Source organism: Nicotiana attenuata, unplaced genomic scaffold (assembly GCF_001879085.1).
Source record: "Nicotiana attenuata strain UT unplaced genomic scaffold, NIATTr2, whole genome shotgun sequence".
NCBI classification, from domain to species: Eukaryota; Viridiplantae; Streptophyta; class Magnoliopsida; order Solanales; family Solanaceae; genus Nicotiana; species Nicotiana attenuata.
The window spans coordinates 7,118-33,054 of NW_017671470.1; the positions used below are offsets into that span (position 1 = coordinate 7,118).

Sequence of the window (25,937 nt, forward strand, 5' to 3'; positions counted from 1 at the left end):
GGTAGGGACCTGTTCCCTCAGCTGTTCCTTCAACTCTGGATATTTGAAACATATCCCAAACTGGAGACTTGTTGATCTTTATGTTCTTGAGGATGTGTAACAGGTTCCTTATCTGGTTCTTAACAGTAAGTTTGTTAGATCGTCAAAACATAACATGGATACACATATAACCTATCAATTTCCCCCCTTTTAATGATGACAAACTTATAATTCAAGTTCCCCCTAAGAACCAGAATGACATTCTCATTTCCTGTATTCCCCTGAATCTGTTCCCCATCTTGATCCCCCTCAATGATTTTTCCCTCTTTTGGCATCATAAAAAGATCAGTAACATGCAATAAGCAAAAAGAAGTCCAGCTCAGTTAACTCATGACATATGTGTGCACACAAACATGACTAAAAAATAGAACATAAAAGCAAGGCATGCACAGCAAAATGAGGAAGCTTTCATTAATTTTGGATAATTAAGCAGCGAGCAGTTCCATTGTTTCCAAACACATCCACAAAATAAAAATAGCAAAAACAAAAGTACCAGTCATAAAACATCATCAGAAGTAGAAGACAGACACTAAAAACATAACACTTGGGAAGGGGATATTTTTATGGAGCACTGGAAGAGGAAAGGCCCAGATGAGGAGGCAGGGGTTGTAAGAAGGATGTCCATTTAAGCATTGGCTGACAACTGTTCGTTGAGCAGTCTCTCCTTCAAGTTCTCAACCTGTTTCCTTAGGTCGGCATTTTCTCTTGTCAGACGGGCAACCTCTGTCTGCTGGAACCAGGTGCCTCCTAAACCTGACTGAGCTGACCTTCGAGAATGGCATTCCTTGCCTTCAGCTTCCTTATGTACTCCCCACATCACCTATTGGTTTTTTAATTTTTCCTTGCCAGCGTCCTGGGTATCACCAACCTTGGTCTTCTTGGAGGAACCGGGTTCCTTATTGGCATCAACCTTCCTTTTCACTAATTTTCTTACACTCTTGCCTTTCTTTGCAGATTTCCTGGAGATCTTCTCAGCAGACTCCTCCGCCATTTTTTCACAGGACTCCTCAACCATTTTCTTATCCTCTTTCTCACCCGATTTTTCACCCTCAACCTTCCTCAACTCATTTTCACTCACAGAGGACTCACTCTTGGACTTTGGAAAAGTAAGTTTCTTTGAGGACTTATGAACCAAGGGAACAGGTTCCTCTTCTACCTCATCATCCACATTCATGACTAGTGCAGGAGCCATTACCTTCTCATTGACAACCTTTCCATCTTTCACCAATCTCCTCTTCTTCCTTTCCTTTTTTTTTACTTTTCTTAAGACGGACTCAAGTTCTTCCTTATTTTGCAACCTCGTTATGGGTCTCTTAGACGACGACCCCTATGAGGTGCCTTTCTACTCCTAGAACTAATAAAGCTCGCCTGAGCCACATTATCATAAACTTCTTCTTCACTATCCTCCTTCTCCTCCTCAAACAAAGATCGCATCTCAGGAACTGCACTTGTTAATGGCTCAACATAGAAATGAGAAGAGGGAGAAGGATCAATACTGACCTGGATTTCTTGTTGAGAACCAGGGGTTTTATCCCAAGTGGAAGCAGAGGGCTCCTCTTGGGCGGAGGGATCAGGGTCCTTAATTGTTTCCCAGTAGTAATGTTAGGTGCCAAAGTTTTGACAGGCACCAGTTCCCTACCCTCGACCTCTGCACCATTTTCTTCTTCCTTGAGACTCAGATACAACCTTATAACCTCCAACCAGAGTTCCCCTCAGCAGCTAGTGACAGCATATTTTCTTTAGCTTCCTGTTCTTGTATATGATTTTTAGACATGGTGGAGTGTAGTGGGTTGAAGAAGAGATTTATTTTTGGTTTGAAGAAGAAAAGAGGAATTTTGGATTCTTTGATGTGAACAGTTATGAAAGTGACTTAGAGAGGAGTTATTTAATAGGGGTGAGGAACCAGTTAGGAATGGGTATCAATTTTGGGTAGTCGGGTTGCTTCAGATGAGACGCTTGGGTTCAAAAAGCGGGAAAAAGGGAAAGTGACAATTTAATGATGTGGCACAGTTTCAGTCGTTTATAAAATTGTGCATGAGAGTACAAAGGAACTACTAACATGTGTCAAGGAAACCAGGTTCCCTGAAAGATTTTACAAATGTAAGCCTCATCCTTTGACAAACGTGTAGTGCATTAGCTGCTTGTTTGCTCTGTAATCGTCATGTGTGTCTACCTATAGCTGTATAGAGATGAGTTAGACTTTGCCAGAAAACACTTTTTAACTAATTTTACCTGTACATTTCCTTCATAGACAATCATTGTGGGACCAAGTTCTCAGTTGGGTTTTATTAACCCCAGTGCGAGGCGATTTCTTTCAAAATGCTCTCTGCTCAGGGCTTTGGTGAATATATCTGCAATTTGTTCTTCTGTGCTGCAGAACTTCATGCATATGTGCCCTTTCTCAACATTGTCTTTGAGAAAGTGATGTTGCATATCAATATGCTTTGTTTTCTTGTGGTGAACTAGATTCTTGGCCATGTTGAGTACACCACTATTGTCACATAGTAAGGGCACGCACTCAGTGAACACATCATAATCTTCCAGCTGTTTTTTGATCCATAACAATTGAGCACAGCAAGATGCAGCAGCCACATATTCAGCTTTTGCGGTAGAGAAGGCCACTGAGTTTTGTTTTTCTTGTAGCCGTGAAATCAAACATGAACCCAGAAAAAGTGCCATGCCAAAAGTGCTTTTCCTATCCACCAGATACCTCACATAGTTAGCATAAGCATACCCTATTAAGTCAAGGTTATCTCCTGAGGGATAGTAGAGAACCAAGTCCTGCATCCCTTTGAGATATCTTAGGATTATCTTGGCAGCTTTCAGATGAGATTCCTTTGGATTGGATTGAAACCCGACACAAAGACCCACACTATCTACTTGCTGTGAGGTACAGAAGTGACCCTATGATACCTCTATACATGGTTTGATTTACATGGGAACCAGGTTCATCCATGTCTAGACGAGTAGCTGTGGCGATGGGAGTGTCAATGATTTTTGATATCTCCATGTCAAATCTCTTCAGCAGATTCTTGATGTACTTCTATTGACTAATCATTGTCCCATTGGGAGTTTGCTTTACTTGTAAATCTAAGAAGAAATTCAGTTCCCCCTATCATACTGATTTCAACTCACTTCCCATGAGTTTTGCAAATTCTTTACGTAGAGAGCCAATTGTTGGTCCAAAGATTATGTTAAGGAATTTTGATAACCTTTCATACCAAGCACGGGGAGCCTTCTTTAGCCCATACAAAGCCTGATCGAGTTTAAAAACGTGCATCCAAACTCATCAAGTTTGTTTCTGAATACCCACCTAGTTCCTATAATAGTTTTGTCAGCAGGTTGTGGAACCAGGTTCCACACACTATTCCTATCAAATTGATGGAGCTCTTCTTACATAGCTGTAATCCAGTCTGCATCGTTCAATGCTTCCTTGATAATCTTTGGCTCTATTTGAGAAAGAAAGGCTGAGAAGGCAAGTGAGTTTCTTGTCTTTGATCTGGTTTGAATGCCTCAGCAGCTGGAGTTCCATGTACAGTATCCACAACTCTATTTTCTGCTTCAGATATTATGATTTAGGGACAAGGTTCCTCTATGTCGGCTGGAGTCTCATGTTTAGTTCTGAGGAACAAGGTCTATGTAAATCTGGAGTAGTCATCCACAATGACAAAAATATGTACCTCTTTCCTCCTCTACTTGCACCCTCATAAGTCCACATAGATCCATATTGAGGAGATCAAGTGGCCTTGAGATGCTAACTTCCTTTTTGGGCTTAAAAGAAGATCTGACTTGCTTTCCTTTTACACATGCATCACACACCCTGTGATCCTTGAAGCTTGACTTGGGCAAACCACGAACCAGGTCCTTCTTGACCAATTTGTCCAGCAGCGTGAAACTTGCATGACCCAACCTTCTGTGCCATAGCTCAACATTATTATCAACTGCACTCAGGCAGCTAAGATTCCCATTTTGCGAGGACTCAAAGTTAGCAACATAGATGTTTTTGTATCTTTTGGCCACTAACATCACTTCACCAGTCACAAGATTTGTGACTGTGCATATTTCAGATACAAATTCCACATTGTTACCCTTGTCACATATTTGGGAAATACTCAACAAGCTATACTTCAACCCCTTCACGTAGTACATATTTTCAATAAAGTGGGAAAGAGATTTCCTGATCCTTCCAACTCCTAGAATATATCCCTTCTTGCCATTTTCAAAGGATACACTCCCTCCCTGTAGGGCCTTCAGTGAAAGGAAATCATTTGTACTTCCAGTCATGTGCTTCGAGCAGCTGCTATCTATGTACCACTGTTGACTGCTCCCTTTCACTGTTCCCTGCACGAAGAAATCAAGGGTTAGACTTAGGAACCCAAACAAGTTTGGGTCCCTTATAACGAGGAAAGGGTGAATGAGGGCTCTTTTGGTCCAAGCAGGCATTATATGTTTTTTATGTGAAGGACCAGCTTCCCTAGCAGCAGTTACTTTTTCAGCAAAAACTTTGTTTTTCTGTTGAGACTGAATTCTAGCCTTACAATTTTATTTAAAGTGCCTAGTGTTGCCACAGTGAGTGCAAAGCCAATTGTCAGGTACAGTAACGTACTTGCTATGAGGGTTGTAGGGAGTCTTTTCTCTTTAGAACCCGATTCCCTGCCTGTTTCCCCCATTGTTTGTGTACAAGGCAGTGATAGCATCAGAGGACCAGGTCCACTTAAGTGATTTTTCAAGATCACTCTTCACTCTTCCTAGTTCTTCCTGAAATTGTTTATTTTTCTCAAGCTCGGTACACAAACTAGATTTCACTAATCTTATCTCATTTTCAAGCTTAAGGTGTGCCGCACTTGCAACTTCCTTTCCCTTTTGAGTGTTCACAGGCCTATTTTTCCTTCTTAGTTCCTCAACTGTTTCCTTTAGGTCTACAACTACTACCAATAGGTCATCTCTCTCGTGCTCTATATTTGCAATTCTCTCAGCCAAGGTATCTTTTTCCTTTTTAAACTCTTAATAGTCTCTCTTAGATCAACTATAACCACCACTAGATCATCTCTCTCGTGTTCTATTTCTCCTAGTTCTGTGGTTAGCACATTTTTATCATTAATGAGATTGTGGTATGCATCGATTGGCACATTTGCTAATGACATGAGTTTTTAGGAGAGTAAGATTTCAGATTTCTCTTAACATCCAGAAAGTTTACCTCATCGCCGTCGTCATCAGATTGAGCCATTAAAGCAAAGATTGAATCATACTCAGTTGTTTCATTTTCCACTGCCATCATTAAACTACCACCATGGTCATTTTCTTCTTCAGATTCGCTACAGGAGTCTCCCCATGCAGCAAGAGCTTGCTTTACACATTGTCAGCATCATTCTTCCTCTTGAAGCGTTTGTCAAGAACCTGGTTCCTCTTGGCTGGTTTGTTAAAGTTGTTATTATACTGATCTTGCCTTAGGAGGGGGAAATCCTTGATGAAGTGTCCTGGCTTGCCACATTTATGACAGAGGTCATAATATCTTGGCTTGCTAGAACTTCCCCTTTTTGGAATGCCTCCATTCCTGTGAACCATCTTCTGAAATCTTTTTGTCAAGTAGACCATGTCCCCGTCTTCACCACTCGAGTCATTGCTGTCTATCTTGAGGACCAGGTTCTTCTCCCTCTTGGGCTCTCTTCTTTCATTGTCCTTCTTCTTCTTCTTCATTTCGTAGGTTTTCAAGTTTCCAACAAGTTCATCCATGGTCAGTGTCTGCAAGTCCTTAGCCTCCGTAATGGGGTTAACTTTGCTTTCCCAAGAACTGGGCAGTACATAGGATTTTTCTAACAAGCTTGTTTCTTGGAATACTTTCTCCAAGAGAGTGAAGCTTATTGATGATGGAGGTGAATCGAGTATGCATATCTTGGATGAATTCTGCATTTTTCATTCTGAAGAGCTCATATTCTGTTGTGAGCATATCAATCTTGGATTGCTTCACCTGTGTTTTTCTCTCGTGGGCTGTCTTAAGAGCCACCCATATCTCTTTTGCTGATTGACAAGCTATCCTGTTATATTAATCAGGGCCAATTCACACACAAAAATTTTCTTTGCACAAAAATTCTTTTCTATGGCCTTTCTATCAGCGCCATTGAATTCCTTCCTCATCTTGGGAATGGCTACAACTGGGTCGCCAAGGTTCTTTGTTGGGACAAAGGGTCTGTCACATATGACATCCGATAACTCAGAATCTTCAGCCATGATGAAGTGGTGCATCCTAGTTTTCCACCACCCATAGTATTGACCGTTGAACCTTGGAGGTCTGTAAGTAGATTGGCCTTCTTCGAAGTTTGGACGAGCGGCCATGAGGATCCTTTCCAGGCGTTAACCATATAAAAAGAACCCGCTCTAATACCAATTGATAGAATTTAAGGGTACACCATACTCTATAGAGAACCAGGTTCTCTATCAGGTTCAATAGAACACGCACACTGTAGTAAGTAAATGACACAAAGGAATTTTACATGGAAAATTCCCAGCTCAACGGGATTAAAAACCACGACCTACACTTGTAGGATTTCAACTTCACTACTGAGCAACTTTTAGATTACAACCTATTGTAACCTATGGAAGAAATGTGAGCCTGACTGAACAACATATAGAACATCTGAGCCTTCTTCAGCAATTTCATGTGGGAAATGGAGATGCTGGAGGCCCTTAGGAAGTTCAATTCTGTCTAATGCCTGTGCTGTCAACTTTGCAGTTATGATAATATGCACATCCTCCATTGATTTTGGTAAACTTTCGTGTAAATGCTTCAAATCCAAAACTGATACATGGATATTACATTCGGGGGGTCCCAATCACATCACCTTTAATACATCCCTATTGTCCAACATCAAGGTTTTACCTTACCCTCTCCTAGTAGTTCAGCCAAATGGTTATACAGTCAAAGTATATGAGATTAGAGAGGCTATTCTTATACCCAAAATAGTCTTGTACAAAGTCCTTTTAGTCCCTTCCTTCAAATTCAATATTGTGTCATTTTATTGGTTAACTAAACACCTCAGAGGTATAGTGTGATGACTCTATAGGTCATTTTGAGTTATATACTTTATTTCTGTCTTCCAAGACCTCAATTAGCTCTGTTTAGTAATTTTTAATTTGCATGCACGGTCCATGTCATTTTTGGAAACATTTTATGTGAAAAATTGAAGGAAATGTGACTTTTAGCCTAAAAATGATTTTAGTTAACTACGGTCAATCTTTTGTATAAACGGACCCGGATCAGTGTTTTGACGGTCCCGACGGGTCCATATTGTGATTTGGAACTTGGACGTATGCCCGAAATTGAATTCGAAAGTCCCTAACTTGATTTAACACGATTTGTTCAAAACAAGTAATTTGAAGGTTTAAAGAATTTCTAAGTTTGACTGTAGGTTGACATTGTTGCTAACGGGTCCGGATTTTTATCCGAAACTTGGTATATGTCCATTTTACTATTTACACCTGCTTGTAAAATTTGGTGCAAAACGGAGTTGATTTCGTATGATTCGGGCGCTTGGCTGTAAATTTGTAAGTTCTTGAGTTTCATTGAAAATTTCATACATTTTGATGTCCGATTCATAGTTCTAAGTGCTATTTTAGTATTTTGATCATGCGACCGAGTTCATATGATGGTATGACACTTGTGTGCATGTGGAGCCCGAGGGGCATGTGTGAGTTTCAAATAGACTACGGATTGATTTTGGACTTAGAATGACTGGTTTTTGCTGTTTCTGATATGTGGTGCTTTGTTCTTCGCGATTGCAAGGGTAACTAGGGACTGCAAAGGTTTTCTTCTACGCGAACGCGAAGAGTTGGAGGGATTACCTTTCGCAAATGCAATTCTTCACTCGTGAACGCCATGAGTAAGGGATTCTGGGGGGAAGGCTGGGGTTTGTTCTATGTAAATGCGAGCCCAAGATCGTGAATGCGATGGCCAGGGAAGACAGACCTTCATGAACACATGAAGCCCTTGCGAAAGCGAAGACCATTTTGGCTGCTGCTTTTCGCGATCGCGTCAGGCCCTTTGCGAACGCGAAGAAGGCCTGCCGCCTAGTGACTTAAATATCCCAACGTCGTGATTTAACCCATTTTTCACCATTTCCAAGTTTGAGCTCGGCCTAGAAGCGATTTTGAGAAATTGAGATTTCGACCTCAAATTGAGGTCAGATTTGGAAACTAATCACATAATCGGGCTCGGGATGAATGGGTAATTGGGTTTTGGTACGAATCTCGGGTTTTGACGAAGCAAGCCCGAAGTTGACTTTTGTTGGCTTTTTCCAAAGTCATTAAAGATTGAATCTTTTCACTCGTGGATAGTTTGTAAACCTTATTTTGAATTGTTTGAACTGTATTTGGTTAGATTCGATCAGTTTGGAGGCAAATTTTAGACGAAAGGCCCCAGTTGAGCATATATTTGATTGCGGAGTTGGATCTAACCTTGACTTGAGGAAATTAGGAATTTTTGAACTATGTGTTGTGTGGATTGAGAAAATGGCGTATATGAGAGGTGACGAGTGTATATACGCCGTCAAAATATTTTTTCTCCATGTTTTCTCGTTATTTCATGAATCATCTTATTCCATGCCTTAATTGTTACACGCTTTAATTGCTTTCTATGTCGTAATTTGTTATTCGTCATTTAGTTATTCTTGTATTGAATTGTTCGTCCATTCCATGACTCCATGCTTACTTGCTACTTGCCTAAACTGATTTACTTTCACACCTTATTTGTCACGTGCTTTACTTGTCCTGTTGTATTTTGTAATATTTGTTGCATCCTTTGATTATTACGTGGTTCCTTTATTGCCTTGCACTCATACTCTTTAATTGTAGAAATCCTCGTATATTGAGTTATTGGATTGCTTATGTTATCTGAAATTGATTGGGGATCGGGTTGTACGCCACAACGGTAATTGAAAGATAATGAATTGAAACGGTGGAATAAGGGGGGATACTTGATATTTATAAATGATGATATGATAGGATTGGGTTGCGCGCCACAATGGATTATGTACGTGATACTTGATATTGATTATTGATACTATGGTGGAATAAGGGAGGATACTTGATATTGATAAATCATGATAAGGTGGGATCGGGTTGCGCGGTGCAACGGATTCTAAACGTGATACTAGATATTGATAAAGGATGCTACGGTGGGATCGGGTTGCACGTGGTAACGGATTGTGTGTTGTATTTATTATTTTTGTTGTGTTAGTTTCAGTATTTTTATATGAGATTACGAGGTTGTTATTTTGGGCTTTCTGATACTGAGGTTTGAATTCATTTTCATAAACTAACTGTTTTACTTTCATTTCCTATTTTCTTTCCCTGTTATTGTTATTATTACTGCATATAGATTATTGTAATTGGCCCGCATTAGCCTCGTCACTACTTCGTCGAGGTTAGGCTCGGCACTTACAGAGTACATGGGGTCGGTTGTACTCATACTACACTCTGCACTTTTTGTGCAGATATCGGAGTTGGTCGCAGCAGCGTTTAGTGAGGCCGCCCTAATCTAGCTACTGGCGGAGACTTGAGGTATAGCTGCACGACATTCGTAGCCCTGAAGTCCCCTTCTATACCATCTTAACTGTTTATTTTGATTCAGACAGTTATGTTTTTATTCAGACTATTATTTGTAATACTCTAGAAGCTTATGTATTCGTGACACCAGTTCTGGGATTGTATTTGGATTTCGTCGTTTATTAGTTTTTAACCTTATTTCAGACTATTCAGCTTTATTGTGGTAAATTGATTCAGATTGTTAAAATGGTTAATAATTATATCTAACGTTGGCTTTCCTAGTAAGTGAAATGTTAGGCGCTATCACGGTCCCGAAGGTGGGAATTTTGGGTCGTGACAAGTTGGTATCCGAGCACTAGGTTGCTTAGGTCTCACGAGTTATGAGCAAGCTTAGTTGTGTCTAGAGGATCGGTACAGAAACGTCTGTACTTATCTTCTAGAGGCTATGGAGTTTTAGGAAAAAATTCACTTCTTTTTTCCTCTATCATGCTATTTTATTCTATCATTGATGATTAAACCGTTCTATTCTTTTTCTCTTGCAGATGGCCAGAACACGCACATCATCTGTAGCTAGACAAAACCGGACCCCCCTGTGGCAGCTACTACCAGGGGAAGAGGTCGAGGCCGAGGTCGAGCTAGAGGTCGAGGCAGAGGTAGAGCTCAGCCTAGAGCTCGAGCAGTAACACCTATAGTGGAGCCTCAGATTGATCATGAGGAGGAGGTCCCAGCCCAAACCGCACCCGTCGAACTAGCTCAGGTCTTGGAGGGATTCATAGCCACTCCAGTACTTCAAGATGCTCTAGTCCGCTTAGTGCGCCTTATGGAGAGTGTGGTCTGGACTGGTGCATTTTTGGTAGCACCAGCCGTCTCTCAAGCAATGGGAGGAGCATAGACTCCAGCTACTCACACTCCGGAGCAGATGGCTCCCCTATATCAGACTCCAGTAGCCCAGCCAGATGGGGTAGTTCAGCCGGTTTTTGTGGCACAACACAGGGATAGGCCCGCTATATCTTTTGAAGCCTTGATAAGGCTGGATAAGTTTACCAAGCTCTTTCCTGTCCATTTCACCGGTGAACCTTCTGAGGACCCACATAATTACATGGACTATTGCCACGAGATGTTGCACAAAATGGGTATTGTTGAGACCAAGAGATGGTGGAGAGATTATGTGTTGACTAGACCAGCTGGCTCGACTTCACTTACTTAGGATCAGTTTTCGCAGCTGTTTCTAGAGAAGCTCATTCCTGTAACTCTAAGAGAGGAGTATTGTAGGCAGTTTGAGCGCCTTTATCAAGGTGGCATGACAGTAACCCAGTATAAGACTCGATTTGTGGACCTAGCTCACCATGCCATTGTCTTGCTCCCTACTGAGAGGGAGAGAGTGAGGAGATTCATTGATGGGCTCATTTTCAGTATCATGCTACAGATGGCCAAGGAGATCGGAGTTGATATTTCTTTCCATAGGACCGTAGAGATTGCTAGATGGATCAAGATGGTTCGTGGTCAGGAGAGGGGGTCGGTGTCTAATAAGAGGCCTCGTCATTCCGGTGGTTTTGGTGGTGCCTTATCTGGATGCAGGGGTACTTTTGGTAGAGGCTATCCTCATAGGCCATTTCAGTCAGCGCTTCAGGTATCCCATAATGCTTCGGGTAGTTGTGGTCCTTATGTATCTCATCCTGGGCAGCTAGCCTACACTGCACCATCAGCTCCTATTAGTGCGCTTCCGATCAGAGCTACCATCGTGGTCATATGGTCCGTTTGGGTCAGTTTCATCTTCAGTAGCCACAACAGCCAAAAGGGTGTTTTGAGTGTGGGGGGTACAAGTCACATCAGGAGGTACTGTACTATATTATTGAGCAGCATGTAATTCCCACCTCCACTAAAACAAAACAGAAGGATATTTCAGCTGCCCTAATGTGAATCAATCATGCATCAATTGGGACTAACAATTACCCTCAACACAAATGAATTATCAACAACATCATGCCTTGACTTTTTTAGTACCATAGCTCTAATGTGACACAAGAGCATCAAGAGTTGACTTAACTCACCAAGGAAGCTCGCTCTACTACGTAGGTCATTGTGGAATCCAAACTCCTCCTCTTCTACGCTCCATAAGCAAATCTTACCTTAGATTGTAGCACTCAAAACAAGGATTGTGAAGAAGTACGCTCATCTCTCTCAAAAGAATGTCACAAGTCCTGCTCTAAGTACCGTAAGCTTGCCCTTTATGTAAATCACCACTAATGTAATCTCACTCAACTCAAAATCATATAGGTCGTTTGTAGGAATGAAATGAAGGCTTTTGGATCAAGGTAGGACTTATTCGACATGTGATGGTTTCATCTTTCCTTAAGCACTTCATTTTCTCATTTCGGCTGACATATTCTTGACTCTTTGAGTCATTTTCTTCTTCCTTAGGGGAACTTGAGAGACATATTGTCACTCTTTCTTGTTCATGACAATTATTTTTCTCCTTTTCTAATCATTCCAATCCTTTCATCATTGATTTCTTTGAATCCCTTCAATTTTCACTTTCTTTTTGACACATTTCTTTTTGGCCTTTCTTTCTTTTCTTTGCCTTCCCTTTTCTTCATTTCTTTTTGTTCTTTGTAGCTTTTATCACTTTCACATTCCTCGTCTATCCCCCAAACATATGCTTTTGCTACTTGTCTATGAAGAATGCCAAGTAACGATCGGGTGCCAAGAGAGAGTCATCATAGAACAGATAAAGGCTTGTAACGTGGTTGTTGAAAGAAAAAGGGCTTCGGCTCAAAGGGGTTGACTATGGATATCATATTGGTAGGCTATGGAAGCTTTTAAGTTTAAAATTGGAACAAAGAGAGCGTACAATCATTTCTCAAATCGAGCTACACTTGGAAATTTACCTAGACAAACATTCATGGCAAGTTCTAGACTTGTTGGCATGGAACTTGGACTTGCAATTCAATACCTCACCTCACAAGCTGTTGGATTGTTAAAGAGAACAGGGTCGAGGGCCCACAACAACCCTAGCTAAGATTGAGCATCACAAATGGCTCAAAGAAGCCACTCGATGATTGTTTAGTCAACACAAGAGTCTAAAGGTCACGACTAGAGCTATTCTTTGCCAATAAACTTGTTTCTAACCATAAGGTCGAAGGTAGATGTGTTAGGCCCGAGTGAAGCCTGCCTGAGACACTGCTATTCATTACTACTATTTACATCAAAACATAAAGAAAACGGACTCAATCCCTTAAGAAGGTTGTCACGCCATCCATCATCGGGAAGAGCCACCCGGTTCACACAACATACACCTTTGGAAAGAACTGTGGCATTAAGAAGACCAAAGGCTTATTGTCAACATAAAACTTAAAAAAAAGAAAGAAAAAGAAGCTAACCAATAAGCAAGAAGCTACTAAAGGAAATAAGAAGCTATGCTAATAAGGGAAAATAACGAAAGAAGTTATGAAGTAAACTACGGAAATTAAACTGAATATATACATCAAATGGTAAAAATATATACATACCAAAAGTATAAATAACGAATATATACATACCAAAAGTGAAAATAAAGATAAGTAAAGATAAAGAAAAATAGTGTACTGGTTCTTACATACCAATATCATCAAATCATCACCAAATCAAAATGGACCCCCCCCCCCCCAAATAAAAGATAGCATTGTCCTCAATGCTAATATCAAAATAAGATCAGGGAAAGGATTAAAGAGTAAAGAAAACTCCCTATGTGGTCTCTGTCTGCATCTGGTCAGGCACATGATTGGGGTCCTCGAACTGCACAAGATCATCAGCTCCCTCCGGGTCCTCTAACTGGATCTCCACATCCTCTGACTGGGGGACCACGGGGTTGCGGAGCATCTAGATCATCTCCTCAGCAATATGTGTAGTGGCAGTCGGCTCCTCAGACTGGTCAACTGCTGCATCTGGTGCCTTATGCTCTGCTGCCTGTGCTGCTGGGGCTTGCTCCTCCATGAGCAAGTCCAGCGGGATGTCTCCAGCAGATGTAAACTTCTCTACTTCCTTCTTCAGCAGCTCTACTGACTCCTTTGAGGCTTGAGTCTTCTTCATCTTCTTCACTTGCTTGCCCAGATCCTTGATAACCTTTCCATGTATAACCAAAGTCTCCAAGATCTTCTTCTGGTTGTCCAAGAGCTTCTTTTGGTTGTCCAGAAGCTCCTTCAATGAATCCTCCACTGATAGAGGTATCTGAAGTTGTGCCGGGGCTGACTGTGCTGCTACTGCACTAGATAAGACAGACAACTTTGATGTAGCTTCCTGCATCCAGTTGTTGATGCTGGATAATGTCTGAGAAACCCGCAGTGCTGTCTGAGGGTAAGTGGAAGATGAGGGCACAGATAATGGCACGATGATGGATGGCCCGGATGAAGGAGGAGGCATGGCAGCTGAAGATCCCTCTGCTGTGGAAGGTTCTGACCCGGTGGCCACTGCCCTTGGCTCTTCAGACTGGCCAGTGGAGGTAGTAGCTTTACCCTTTGCTTTAGGGTTGTCCGGTCCTTGGAGGTTATACCAGGAGAAAGGCTTTTTAGGCTTCACCTTTGTGTCATAGTGCCTCTTCTCGACCCCTTGGTCCTCGAGATAGATGGTGATGAAGTTGGGTTAGGGATAGGATCTTTCTTCATTTCCAACTGCCTTGGAGATGTGGTAGGACATAAGGTACCCCACATTGATTGGATACCCCGCCATGATGGAGGCTATCAGAGAGTTCACATTTCAAGCTAAAACAAGAAGTGTCGTCCGTGTTAGAATTACGCGGCCGCAAAAGTCTCCTATGCAACCGCGATGCAAATTGCGCGAACCGCGAAACCATGTTCAACCAGATCCAGAAATTGAAAACACGGACCGTGGTCAGAATTACACGGCCACGAAAGCAAGAGTGCAGCCGCGGTAAGAATTACGCGGCCGCGAAACCTCCCAAGGAGTATTTTTTTCCGGAAATTTCAGCTTAGTATAAATAGATCTTTTTGAAATTTTTAGGTTATGTTATGTTTTAGCAGAGTACGTGAGACGGCTGGTTATTCCTTTTTGGGAAATTTTGTACTGTAATTATCTCTCAACATTAGATTTTCATCTTTTAATCTAGTATTATGAATTTTATCTTCATTTCTTCTTTAATTTCTGTTATTTCCATGAGTAGCTAAACCCTTAGCTAGCGATGTGACCCAACCCTAGTGTGGGTATTATATGGGTCTTGAGTTTTAGGGCTTGAATGTGTATGGGTTAGTAGTATTTAGCCTAGTTCTTGCTAGAACTATGGAATTAGTGGATGCAAACACTGATTCATGCCTTCATGACATAGTCTCTACTTGAGAAAGAGGGACTAAGTCTAGGAAAACTAGGCTAACACGGAATTGGGGTGAGCTCAAGAAATTGATAGCCCCAATTAAAGGGTTAAACCTAGAGATAGTAATACCCGACTTGAGCTAATATCACTTGTAATGCATGAATACCCATTTGGACTTGAGAAAGCCAAATTGGGAAAATCACTCAAACTACCGAGAGGTATAGATTGAGTACCCGGGTGTGATAGCTATATTACGACCCCGAATAATTCACATAATTGCCCTAGATTCTTGCTACTCCTCAGATATCCACCTAGGTAGAAGTCACTACCCTAGTCCCTTTAACCCTTGAAAATCAACAACAAAAACATTGTACTTAGTTTCAAATGTTGCATGCAATAGAATAGAAGTAGAAGTCGAAATCAAACCAAACATTTGTGGAAGTGCAATTAAGAGCAAAACCCGCATCTAGACTTGGATATAAATCTAATTCCAAACAAATTAAATCCCTGTGGATTTGATCCCAACCTAGTTGGTAAAACTCCATCGACCAACCTCGCTACTCAATAGTAGTGCAGGCTTGGACCCGATCAATTTTTAGCGTCGTTGCCGGGGAGTTAGACGGTTTTAGATATATATCTAAGTAGTTGTGTGTTTTGTTTTTCTTTCCTTCCATTTTTCTAAAATGTGTGTGAATTGCTCTTAGGTACCAAATGGCTCTTAACAATGAAGCCCTGGGGAATTTACCATTGGGGGAGGAGGTAGATGATGATCACGTGGATGAGATTCAACCCGAACCTTAAGCACAAAGAAGAGGCCGACCGCCTCATGATAATATTCCAAACCCTCCCCCATCTCCTCCAAGGGTTGCACACCGGGTGTTGCCCAACGAAGGCTATGCAAGTTCAATAGTCCCGCCCCGAATTAGGGTGGGAAACTTTCAAATAACCAATGTCATGCTTACACTCTTAGAACATAGAGGTTTCTTCACTGGAGCTCCACAATAAAACGCCTTCAAGCATCTCAAAGGTTTTGTTGATACATGTTGGGGGAGCAAGCAATCTAATGTCTCCGAGGACGCATTGAGGTTAAGGCTTCTCCCATTTTCTCTAAGGGGGAAGGCTTTGGATTGGCTAGAAAGGTTACCTAACTATTCCATCATCACTTAGGATGAGTTGGTCGTGAAGTTAATCGCAAAGTTCTTTTCTTCGGGACATATGGCGATGTTAAGAGATGAGATTGTTGCTTTTAAACAAGAGCCAAATGAACCGTTATATGATATTTGGGAGAGGTACCGAACAATGGTAAAGGAGAGCCCAAACAACGATATGACTGAGGCCATGATCCAACAGACCTTCTACAGGGAGATCAACACTACAAACTAATATGTAGTTAACCAACTCACCAGGGGGAACTTCATGAATACGCCATATGCCGAAGCGTGTGAAATACGTGATGAGATGGCGGATACTTCTTCGGCGTGGAAAAGTCGAGCTAATGTGCCACAAGGTGATCCTAATGTTATTCACCTACACAAGGAGCTCCATACCCACGGCCAAGCTATAGCCGAGTTGACTACTACCATGAACCAATTGGCCAAAGCTCAGTTGCAACAAGTTCAAGGGCCAAAACAAGTGAATGCCATGGAAGGAGTGAATATGATGATCAACAAGAGAAGGCAACGAGGTCAACAAGTTCAAAATAATCCGAACCAATTTGAGCAAAGTGGTAGTGGGTACAATCAAGATGATTCATGTGATGATCAAAGTGAAGAGGCTCAATATGTGAACAACTACCAAGACATGGCAATGCTCCGAATCAACAAAAGTGGAGATCACAAGGAAATTGGAGAAATCAAAGTCAACAAGGAAATTGGAATAGTGGCAACAACAACAACCGAAGCAATTGGGGGAACAACAACAATCAAATTTGGGGTAACCAAGGAAACCAAGGCAATTGGGGAGGCAACAATAATAGTAATTGGGGATGCAATAACAATCAAGGGGGTTGGAATAACAATAATCAAGGGAATCGAGGGTCGAACTATCAAAGGCCTCCGATGTATCAACAACCAAACAACCCGCCTCCATATCCATTACAAGGTCCTAGCTCTTCTAACAATGAGATGGGACGGATTGAGACAATGTTTGAGCAAATGATGAAGAAAAATGCCGACTCCAATGCCCAATTAACTTCCCACAACACTTATATCCACAACTTGGAAGTCCAACTTGGCCAAATTTCTCAAGCTTTGAATACTCTCCCTAAGGGGGCACTACCAAGTGATACGGTAGTAAACCCGAAAGGTGGGAACAATACGGGCCATGCTATGGCGATTACTACAAGAAGTGGTAGAGGTGGAGTTGCTAGTACCTCTAATCCAAGAAAGGTTGTGATTGATGATGTGTTAGTGCAAGATGATGACGAGCCAAGAAATGATGTGCAAGTGAGTGATGAGAATGCGAATGATGAAGTGAGGATAGACGTTGATGACAACGTGGAGGAGACACAAAATGATTTGAACCCGTCTAGGGAACACGTGATAGACATACCCGAAACGGTTGTGCCCAAAGCCAAGGCCTCTTTGCGAAGGCCTCCTCCACCATATCCTCAAAGGCTTGCAAAACAAAACAATGAGAACCAATTCATGAAATTCATTAATATGATGAAAAGTTTGTCCATAAATGTGCCTTTTGTTGAAGCTCTAGAACAAATGCCGGGATATGCCAGATTCATGAAGGACTTGGTAACAAAGAAGAGATCAATGAATTGTGAAACGATCAAAATGACACATCAAGTGAGTGCCATTGTGCATTCCATGGCTCCAAAGTTAGAAGACCCCGGTGCCTTTACAATCCCATGCACTATTGGTAGTGCCAATTTCGCCAAAGCTTTGTGTGATCTGGAGGCAAGCATTAACTTGATGCCATATTCTGTGTTCAAGACAGTGGGGATTGGGCAACCAAGGCCCACATCCATGAGGTTGCAAATGGCAAACATGACAATGAAGAGCCAATGGGGATAATTAATGATGTGCTAGTTCGGGTCGACAAGTTCATACTTCCCGCAGATTTTGTAATACTTGACTGTGAGGTTGACTACGAGGTGCCGATCATATTGGGGAGACCTTTCCTAGCTACAGGGAAGGCCTTAGGTGATGTGGAAGTAGGGGAGCTCACCTTCCGGGTGGGCGATGAAAAAGTTGTGTTACATGTTTGCAAGTTAATGAGGCAGCCTAATAGCAACGAAGTGTGTTCGTTTGTGGATCTTGTGACCGAAGTGATTGTTGAAGACACAAGTGCTGTGATTAATGTGGAAGACCCATTAGAAGATGTGCTATCATGATGTGAATGAGAAGGAAGGCTTGGTGGAATATGTCAATGCTTTGCAAGGAATGGGTTCATATACATATGAGCCCTCGAAACTTTCCTTGGATCTTGAGAACCGGAAGACTCCACCAACAAAGCCCTCAATCGAGGAGCCTCCCATATTGGAGTTGAAGCCTTTGCCTTCACGCCTCAGGTATGAGTTCTTAGGCCCTTGTTCCACTTTACCCGTTATTCTTTCCTCGTGCTTAACTAACGTGCAGGTAGATGCTATCCTTGCGGTGCTCTAAAGGAGGAAGAAAGAAATAGGTTGGACATTGGCGGATATTCTAGGTATAAGCCCTGTCTTTTGCATGCACAAAATCATATTGGAGGAGGATGCCAAACCCTCTGTGGAACATCAAAGAAGGTTGAATGAGGCCATGTAAGAGGTTGTCAAGAAAGAGGTCATCAAGTTGTTGGATGCTGGGGTTGTCTACCCCATTTCTGATAGTTTATGGACTTCATCGGTACAATGTGTCTCAAAGAAGGGGGCATGACTGTGATTACAAATGACAACGATGAGTTGATCCCCACAAGAATTGTCACCAGTTGGAGGGTACGCATGGATTATAGAAAGCTCAACAAAGTGACTCGAAAAGACCATTTTCCGCTTCCATTTCTTGATCAATTGTTGGATAGGTTAGCCGGACGTGCTTATTATTGCTTCTTGGATGGGTATTCCGGGTATAACCTGATTCTTATTGCACCTAAAGACCAAGAGAAGACCACTTTCACTTGTTCGTATGTCATGTTTGCATTCTCAAGGATGTCGTTTGGTTATGTAATGCACCAGCTACTTTTCAGCGGTGTATGATGGCAATATTCACGGATATGGCGGAGGACTTCCTCGAAGTTTTCATGGATGATTTCTCTGTTGTGTGGGATTCTTTTGATGAATGTTTGGATAATCTTGATAAACTTTTGACTTTATGGTTAAGGAGGGCATTGTCCTCGGCCATAAGATCTCCAAGAATGGTATTGAAGTGGATAAAGAAAAAATTGAAGTGATATTAAAACTCCCTCCTCCTACTTCCGTCAAAGGAGTGAGGAGTTTTCTAGGTCATGCGGGGTTTTACCTTCGGTTCATCAAGGATTTCTCAAAGGTGGTGAGCCCCTTGTGCAATTTGTGGGAAAAAGATGCAAAATTTGTGTTCAATGTGATTGCATGAAAGCATTTGAGCTATTCAAGCATAAGTAGACCACCACTCCCATCATTACCGCACCAAATTGGAGCTTACCATTTGAGCTCATGTGTGATGCTAGTGATGTGGCGGTAGGAGCGGTGTTGGGGCAAAGAATCAACAAGATATTCCATCCGGTCTACTATGCTAGTAAGACCATGAAAGATGCCCAAGTCAACTATACGGTGACCGAGAAAGAACTCTTAGCCATGTCTTTGCTATGGAAAATTTCTGCCCGTACCTCATGGGTACCAAAGTGATTGTTCACGCCGATCACGCGGCGCTTCGTTATTTGATAAGTAAGAAGGACTCAAAGGCTAGATTGATGAGGTGGGTACTTCTTCTACAAGAGTTTGAATCTTGAAATCATAGACCGAAAAGGGAGTGAGAATTAAGTGGCGGACCACTTGTCCCGTTTGGAAGAAGAGGGGAGGCCCGATGATGGCCTTGAGATCAATGATTCATTTGCGGATGAACAACTCCTTTGCATGTCTTTGACCAGGATGCCTTGGTTTGCCGATGTGGATAACTATTTTTTGAGCGGATTTGTCCCGAATGAGTTCTCTTCAAACCAAAGAAAGAAGCTCAAACGGGACTGCTTGGATAACTATTGGGATGAGCCATATCTGTTCAAAATTTGCACCGGTGGTGTTATCCTGAGATGTGTTCCAGAAGAAGAGCAATTGGGTATTCTTGAAGCTTGCCATTCCTCGCCATATGGCGGCCACCATGGTGGGGCGAGAACTGCTACAAAGGTCCTAAGCTGTGGATTCTATTGGACTACCTTGTACAAAGATGCTAGCAAGCTTGTTAAGTAGTGTAATGATTGGCAAAGGGCGGGAGGGATTTCCAAGAAGAATGAGATGCCTCTCACCACCATCTTTGAGATTGATATTTTTGATGTATGAGGCATCGACTTTATGGGTCCATTTGAGAGTTCGTGTGGAAGCACCTATATTCTTGTTGCTGTGGATTACGTTTCCAAATGGGTTGAAGCAGTGGCTTTGCCTAACAATGTAGCACGGAGTGTAGTGCCTTTCTAGAAGAAAAATATATTCACAAGGTTCGGCACCCCAAGGGCCATCATTAGTGATGGGGGTTCTCATTTTTGTAACAAAGCCTTTGACACTTTACTCTCCAAGTATGGTGTCACTCACAAGGTGTCAACTCCCTATCACCCCCCAGGCAAGTGGACAGGTTGAGGTCTCGAACAGGGAGATCAAGAGTATTCTATCCAAGACTGTCAATGCAAACCGGACTGATTGGTCAAGGAAACTTGACGATGCTTTATGGGCCTATAGAACAACTAACAAGACTTCAATTGGTATGTCTCCGTATTTGTTGGTATTTGGGAAAGCATGTCACCTCCCGGTGGAATTAGAGCATAAGGCCATGTGGGCGTTGAAGAAGTTGAACCTAGAGTGGGATGTAGCTGCCAATCTTCGGGTGGAGCAATTGAATGAACTTGATGAGTTCCGATTCCATGCTTACTCCAGTTCGTCATTGTATAAGGACAAGATGAAGTACCTACATGATAAGTATATCCGGAATAAAGAATTCAAAGAAGGTGACCTTGTTCTCTTATTCAACTCTCGGTTACGAATGTTTTCGGGAAAGCTAAAGTCAAAATGGAGCGGTCCCTTTGATGTGGTGCATGTAACTCCTATTGGTGCTCTAGATTTGAAAAACAAGAATGGTGAGATGTTTAGAGTCAATGGGCACCGGGTGAAGCATTACCTTGGTAAGGTTGATGATGGCCACACTGTGGCATTGATCCATTTCAAGTGAATGATGGTAACATGCGTCATGTCGCGACGTTAAATCAGGCGCTTCTTGGAGGCAACCCATGTGTTTTTCTTTCTTTTGATTTCCTTCTTAGATTAGGCATTGTTTTGGACTAACTGGTTGTGAAGTGTATGTAGGAATTGGTGGTGCAGTGCAGGAAATTGACAAGGAAGAAATCTGGCTAAGTGACAAGAGTTTGCGGACCACGCCTAAAATTTCGGGGACCGCATGAGCACTTCGCGGCTGCACAATTCTGTGCGCGGTCGCGTAGTTGAATTGAGCAAAATGCCTACTCTCTGAAGTTGGCCTGTCAAAATCCCTTCAGAGTTTGCGGCCGCGTTCAAATTTTTGCAGACTGCGGAAATTTTACGGATGCGACCAATATTTCGCGGACCGCACCCATGTGTTTGAAGCCGATCTACAAAAGGTAACATAGTGCGGACCGTGACAAAATTTCGCAGCCGCACTCAGGTAAGGCGGTGGGTCCGTTGGTTCTGAGTATAAATAGGAGTTCTTGAATCATTTCATACTTTACGAACCCTAACTGGTCAAACTCATCTAAAACACTGTGCATCTTTTGTTGGTTTCAACATCATCTCATTCTTATAAAGTGTAGATTTCCTACCACATTTTACAATTGGTATGTTCATTTTCAAGAATTTGATTTTATTTTTTTTCTTTTCTTTTCTTTTCTCTTTGTTTTAATTTTCCTTTTTAGTTAGGGTTAAATGCATGCCATAATGTCAAATTAATGCTTAATTGTTGCTTAAATACATGGGTAGTGTTTGTATGCCTAATGGGGGTTGGGGTTAGTAACTTTGCATGGTATATTGCTATAATTTTTGCACAATTAGTGAAAGCCCTAGTTGTAAGTGTTCTTCAGTGCCGATTTTATTTGAATTTCCCGGCCGTGGCCACTTTTCCGCGGTCCGCAGTTGGTCCTTCACGGCCGCATCCAAGTTTTCACGGTCCGCACTTTTAAACTTCGGAGAGTTTATCATTTTCCTTCGAGGTCGCGTTTATGTTTACGCGGTCCGCGATGGGTCATTCGCGGTCGCGTTCTATTTTTCACGGTCCGCATTTGATCAAGTTTAGAGAGTCAGTAGTCTAAGCCTGACATCTTCGCAGCCGCGTCCACTTTTCCACGGTCCGCGATGGGCATTTCGCGGCCGCGCTCACTTTTACGCGTTCGCGCTCACTTTTACGCGCTCAGAGGGAGGTAGTGAGGCTTCGGCACCATCTTCCTCACCTGCTACAACATCGGCCTCAACAACTACCCCTATTAATGTTGATGATGATGATGAGGTCCCAGATGACGGGAGAGGGGGTGATACCTATGTGGGGGGGTTGGCCAGGTCCAAAAAGTCCGACGTATGGGCTGATAGATTCGTGAGCAAGAAAGCATATTTGAAATTCCGGGAATGGTGGCCCCAAAGGTCGCTCACCCTTGAGCGTCAGTTCATAGAGAGAGACCTCCTTCCCCACAATCCAAATGTCAAGAAACAGTTTGAGGAGAGAAAATGGTGGAAGTACTTCACCAGCAAAATGGTGGATGCAAATGAGTACCTTGTCAAAGAGTTCTACGCAAATGTTGCCCATATAAAAAAGGTCACCACTGTGACAAAGGTCCGGAACATGAAGATCCGGTTTGATGGCCACACTTTGAACAACTATGCCGATTTTGAGGATATGGAAGCCGTGCAATACTCGGAGAAGCTGGCCCTAGATGAAGCAGCCCGTCCATGGCTAGCAGAGATATTAGCCATTCTAGGTACGACACCCGCATGGCTCACAGCTAGTGTCCCAATAGCTAGAAACACCATAAGCTTTGAAGCCAAAGGGTGGTCGACATTTGTGTGCAGCCAGCCGCGAAAGTACCTTAGTAATCGCGGTTAACATAATTCCAATCGTGGCCGCGGCGGTACTTTTGCGGCCGCACTTTTCTGACGCGGTCCGCGTTCATGTTATAGCCCAACAATCCATCTCTCTGAATCTTCATTTTGCGGTCATCGAAATAGTGTTAGCAAACGCGTTGATATATTCGCGGCCGCGTTGTGGTCAACCAACATGCTCATATAAAATAAAAAAACTACGTGTATTATATATTTCTGTGTTAAAAAGTTTTTACATCATCATTTTAATATAACTTGTTATAGTAGCTTATATACTTTTTACTTTTCAGGTTACTAGTGTAAATTTTTCCTTTGTATTTTTAGTTACTTATCCTTAAATATGTGGCGCGTAAATTTTTGGTATTTCTATTTTTGTACCATCGACATCTTTTTATTTTTACATAATTTCCATTAGTATAATATTTATATTAAAATATTATATTATTAGTCTTATATTTTATATTGAAATATTATGTTATTAGTCTTATATTAAATATATTTTTTTGTTAGTCTATTTCATGTTAAGATATAGATATTCCAAGTTGTCATATTAATATCTAGCAATATATTAAACTAAACCCCTAAAGTAAGTCAAATTCAATTTTTTTATATCTTAATTTTAATTTTAAACATTACCTAAAAATTTAAAAACTTCATTTTTAATTCAAATTCGTTTAGATAATAGGTTTTTATTAAAAAAAAAAACAAAGGGCTTTCATGCAAACAAGGAGAGAAGGAGCCTAGCATATTTTGAGGAAATAGTGATAATTGAGTGATCTTATTATCCTAAATAAGATAATCTTTAGATCTAGAGAAATACTTCCTCCGGAAAAAACTTTTTCTCTCTCTAGAATGAGAACTTCTCTCAGCTCTGCTGATGACGAGAAAATCTAAAACTAGAGGAAGAGGAAATCAGAGCAACCAACCGCTAACAATGGTGAAATTAGGAGTTCCGGACTCAGCAAACGCAAGGAAACAACGAAGTATAAACGCAATCCAAGGCATCACACCACTGGACCTAACTATAGCAACATCGGAGAGAACGCCACTAAGGAACAGTACCATGCATGCAGAGAAGGAAAATGGATCTACAACCACGGGGAGGAAATACTGGGCAGATTATGAAGGAGAGGAAGTCAGAGAAAAGGAAAATGAAGGTACGCAACTGAATTCAGCTACAAAGTCATGGAGTCGAGTAGTTGGGGAAGTTCCGAATACTGAGGGACTAGAGCTAAGTAATGGAGTAGAAATTCATGAGACTGTGAAAATAACATCAGAAGATATTAAAGAGGAGGTAAACTACTGGGCATCAGTGGTGGTTTGTTACATTCTAGGGTCCAATCCTCCACAATCAGTAATGGATGGTTATTTTAGGAGAATTTGGGGGAAATTAGGAGTAGATAAAGTTGCACGGACTAGTAGAGGGGTATTCATTGTAGGATTCCATAATATGGAAGACAGGAACAAGGTAATTGAGGATGGAGTCCAAATGTTTGACAGAAAGCCAGTTACAGTCACAGCATGGACACCAGATATAGAGTTCACAAAAATACAAATGGAGAAGATACCAGTGTGGGTAAGACTGCCGGGGCTGGAAATCAAGTACTAGGGAAAAACTGCTTTAACAAAGATAGCAGGGATGGTTGGCAAACCTCTCAAAGCAGATAATGCAACTTCACAAAGGGAAAGATTGACATATGCTAGGGTGTTGGTAGAGGTAGAACTGAATAAAAAATATCCTAATTAAGTAATGTTTGAGAATGAACATGGAAAAATAATGGATAAAGAGGTTGTGTATGAATGGAAACCTGTACTATGTGGGAAATGTGACAATTATGGACATTAAATGAAGGAATGTAGGAAGTGGCTTAAAGAAGAAAAAGAGAAGCAGAAAGCACCAGAAGCAAACAATAATGAATAAGGGGATGGGGAATATGCAAGGCAAGGTGACTGATACTGGAAAGCAAAAAAAAGCGGAGGCCAAAATCACTAAGGAAACAGGAATGGTGAATAAACAGAACAAGCAGATAGAAGGAAAAGGTAATCAACAAAGGTACATGTACATGACTGGGATATACATAGCAAAAGGAGTAACAATGCAGACCACAACCCTTAAACTAGGGAATACCTTCTCTAGTTTAATGGAGCAGCAGGCAACAGACGCAAGCTCAGGAGAACCTAGTACTTCTATCCCCATAGGAGTACAAGGAGCAAGGGAGCCAGGACTTGGTAGGGGTGGGGGAAACCCCCATCCTAATGGATAATATATGCTTCTGGAATATCAGAGGGTTAAATAACCCAGCCAAGAAAAAGGAGATATAGATTTTCATGCATAATACTAGGGTGGGGGTATTTGGTCTTCTGGAAACAAAGCTGAAGAGGGTGAAAGCACAACAAGTCTCTCTTCACCTATGTCAAGGCTGGTCATTCAGCACAAACTTGTCACATCATCCAAAGGGGAGGATATGGCTACTATGGAATCCAATGATTTATGGAGTCAACATCATAAGAATAACAACACAACATATACACTCTTAAATACAACATAGAGGGACTGGACACACATTTCATGTGTCTATGATATATGCTTTCAGTGATGCAACATTGAGAAGGGAGTTATGGCAAACACTTAAGGAAATAAATGGACAAGTTAAAAGCCCCTGGGCAATAATGGGAGACTTTAACTGTGTTCTACAGAAGGAGGAAAGAATAGGCAGCCCAGTAACTATGGCAGAAATACGTGATTTCAAGAGATGTTGAGGAATGTGAACTGCGGGATCTCAAATCTACAGGAGCATTTTTCACATGGACAAACAAACAAAGTGGAGGGGA

General features: G+C 41.7%; 1 protein-coding gene across 1 annotated transcript; it reads left to right on the top strand.

The window, feature by feature from the left end:
- Positions 1 to 17,208: 17,208 nt before the first annotated feature.
- Positions 17,209 to 20,246, top strand: LOC109208485. Its single transcript, XM_019371604.1, has 3 exons — positions 17,209 to 17,325; positions 19,013 to 19,194; positions 20,006 to 20,246. The coding sequence occupies exons 1-3, from the start codon at positions 17,209 to 17,211 to the stop codon at positions 20,244 to 20,246; spliced, it is 540 nt and encodes a 179-aa protein (XP_019227149.1).
- The last annotated feature ends 5,691 nt before the right edge of the window (positions 20,247 to 25,937 follow it).

Excerpts from the sequence above, each read along its gene's own strand:
- LOC109208485 (XM_019371604.1), top strand. The coding sequence starts at position 17,209 with ATGGCGATTACTACAAGAAGTGGTAGAGGTGGAGTTGCTAGTACCTCT. Across the intron at positions 17,326-19,012 it reads AGCCAAGAAATGATGTGCAA|GATGTCGTTTGGTTATGTAA; the intron begins GTGAGTGATGAG and ends TGCATTCTCAAG. Across the intron at positions 19,195-20,005 it reads TTATGGTTAAGGAGGGCATT|AAAGAAGCTCAAACGGGACT; the intron begins GTCCTCGGCCAT and ends TTCAAACCAAAG.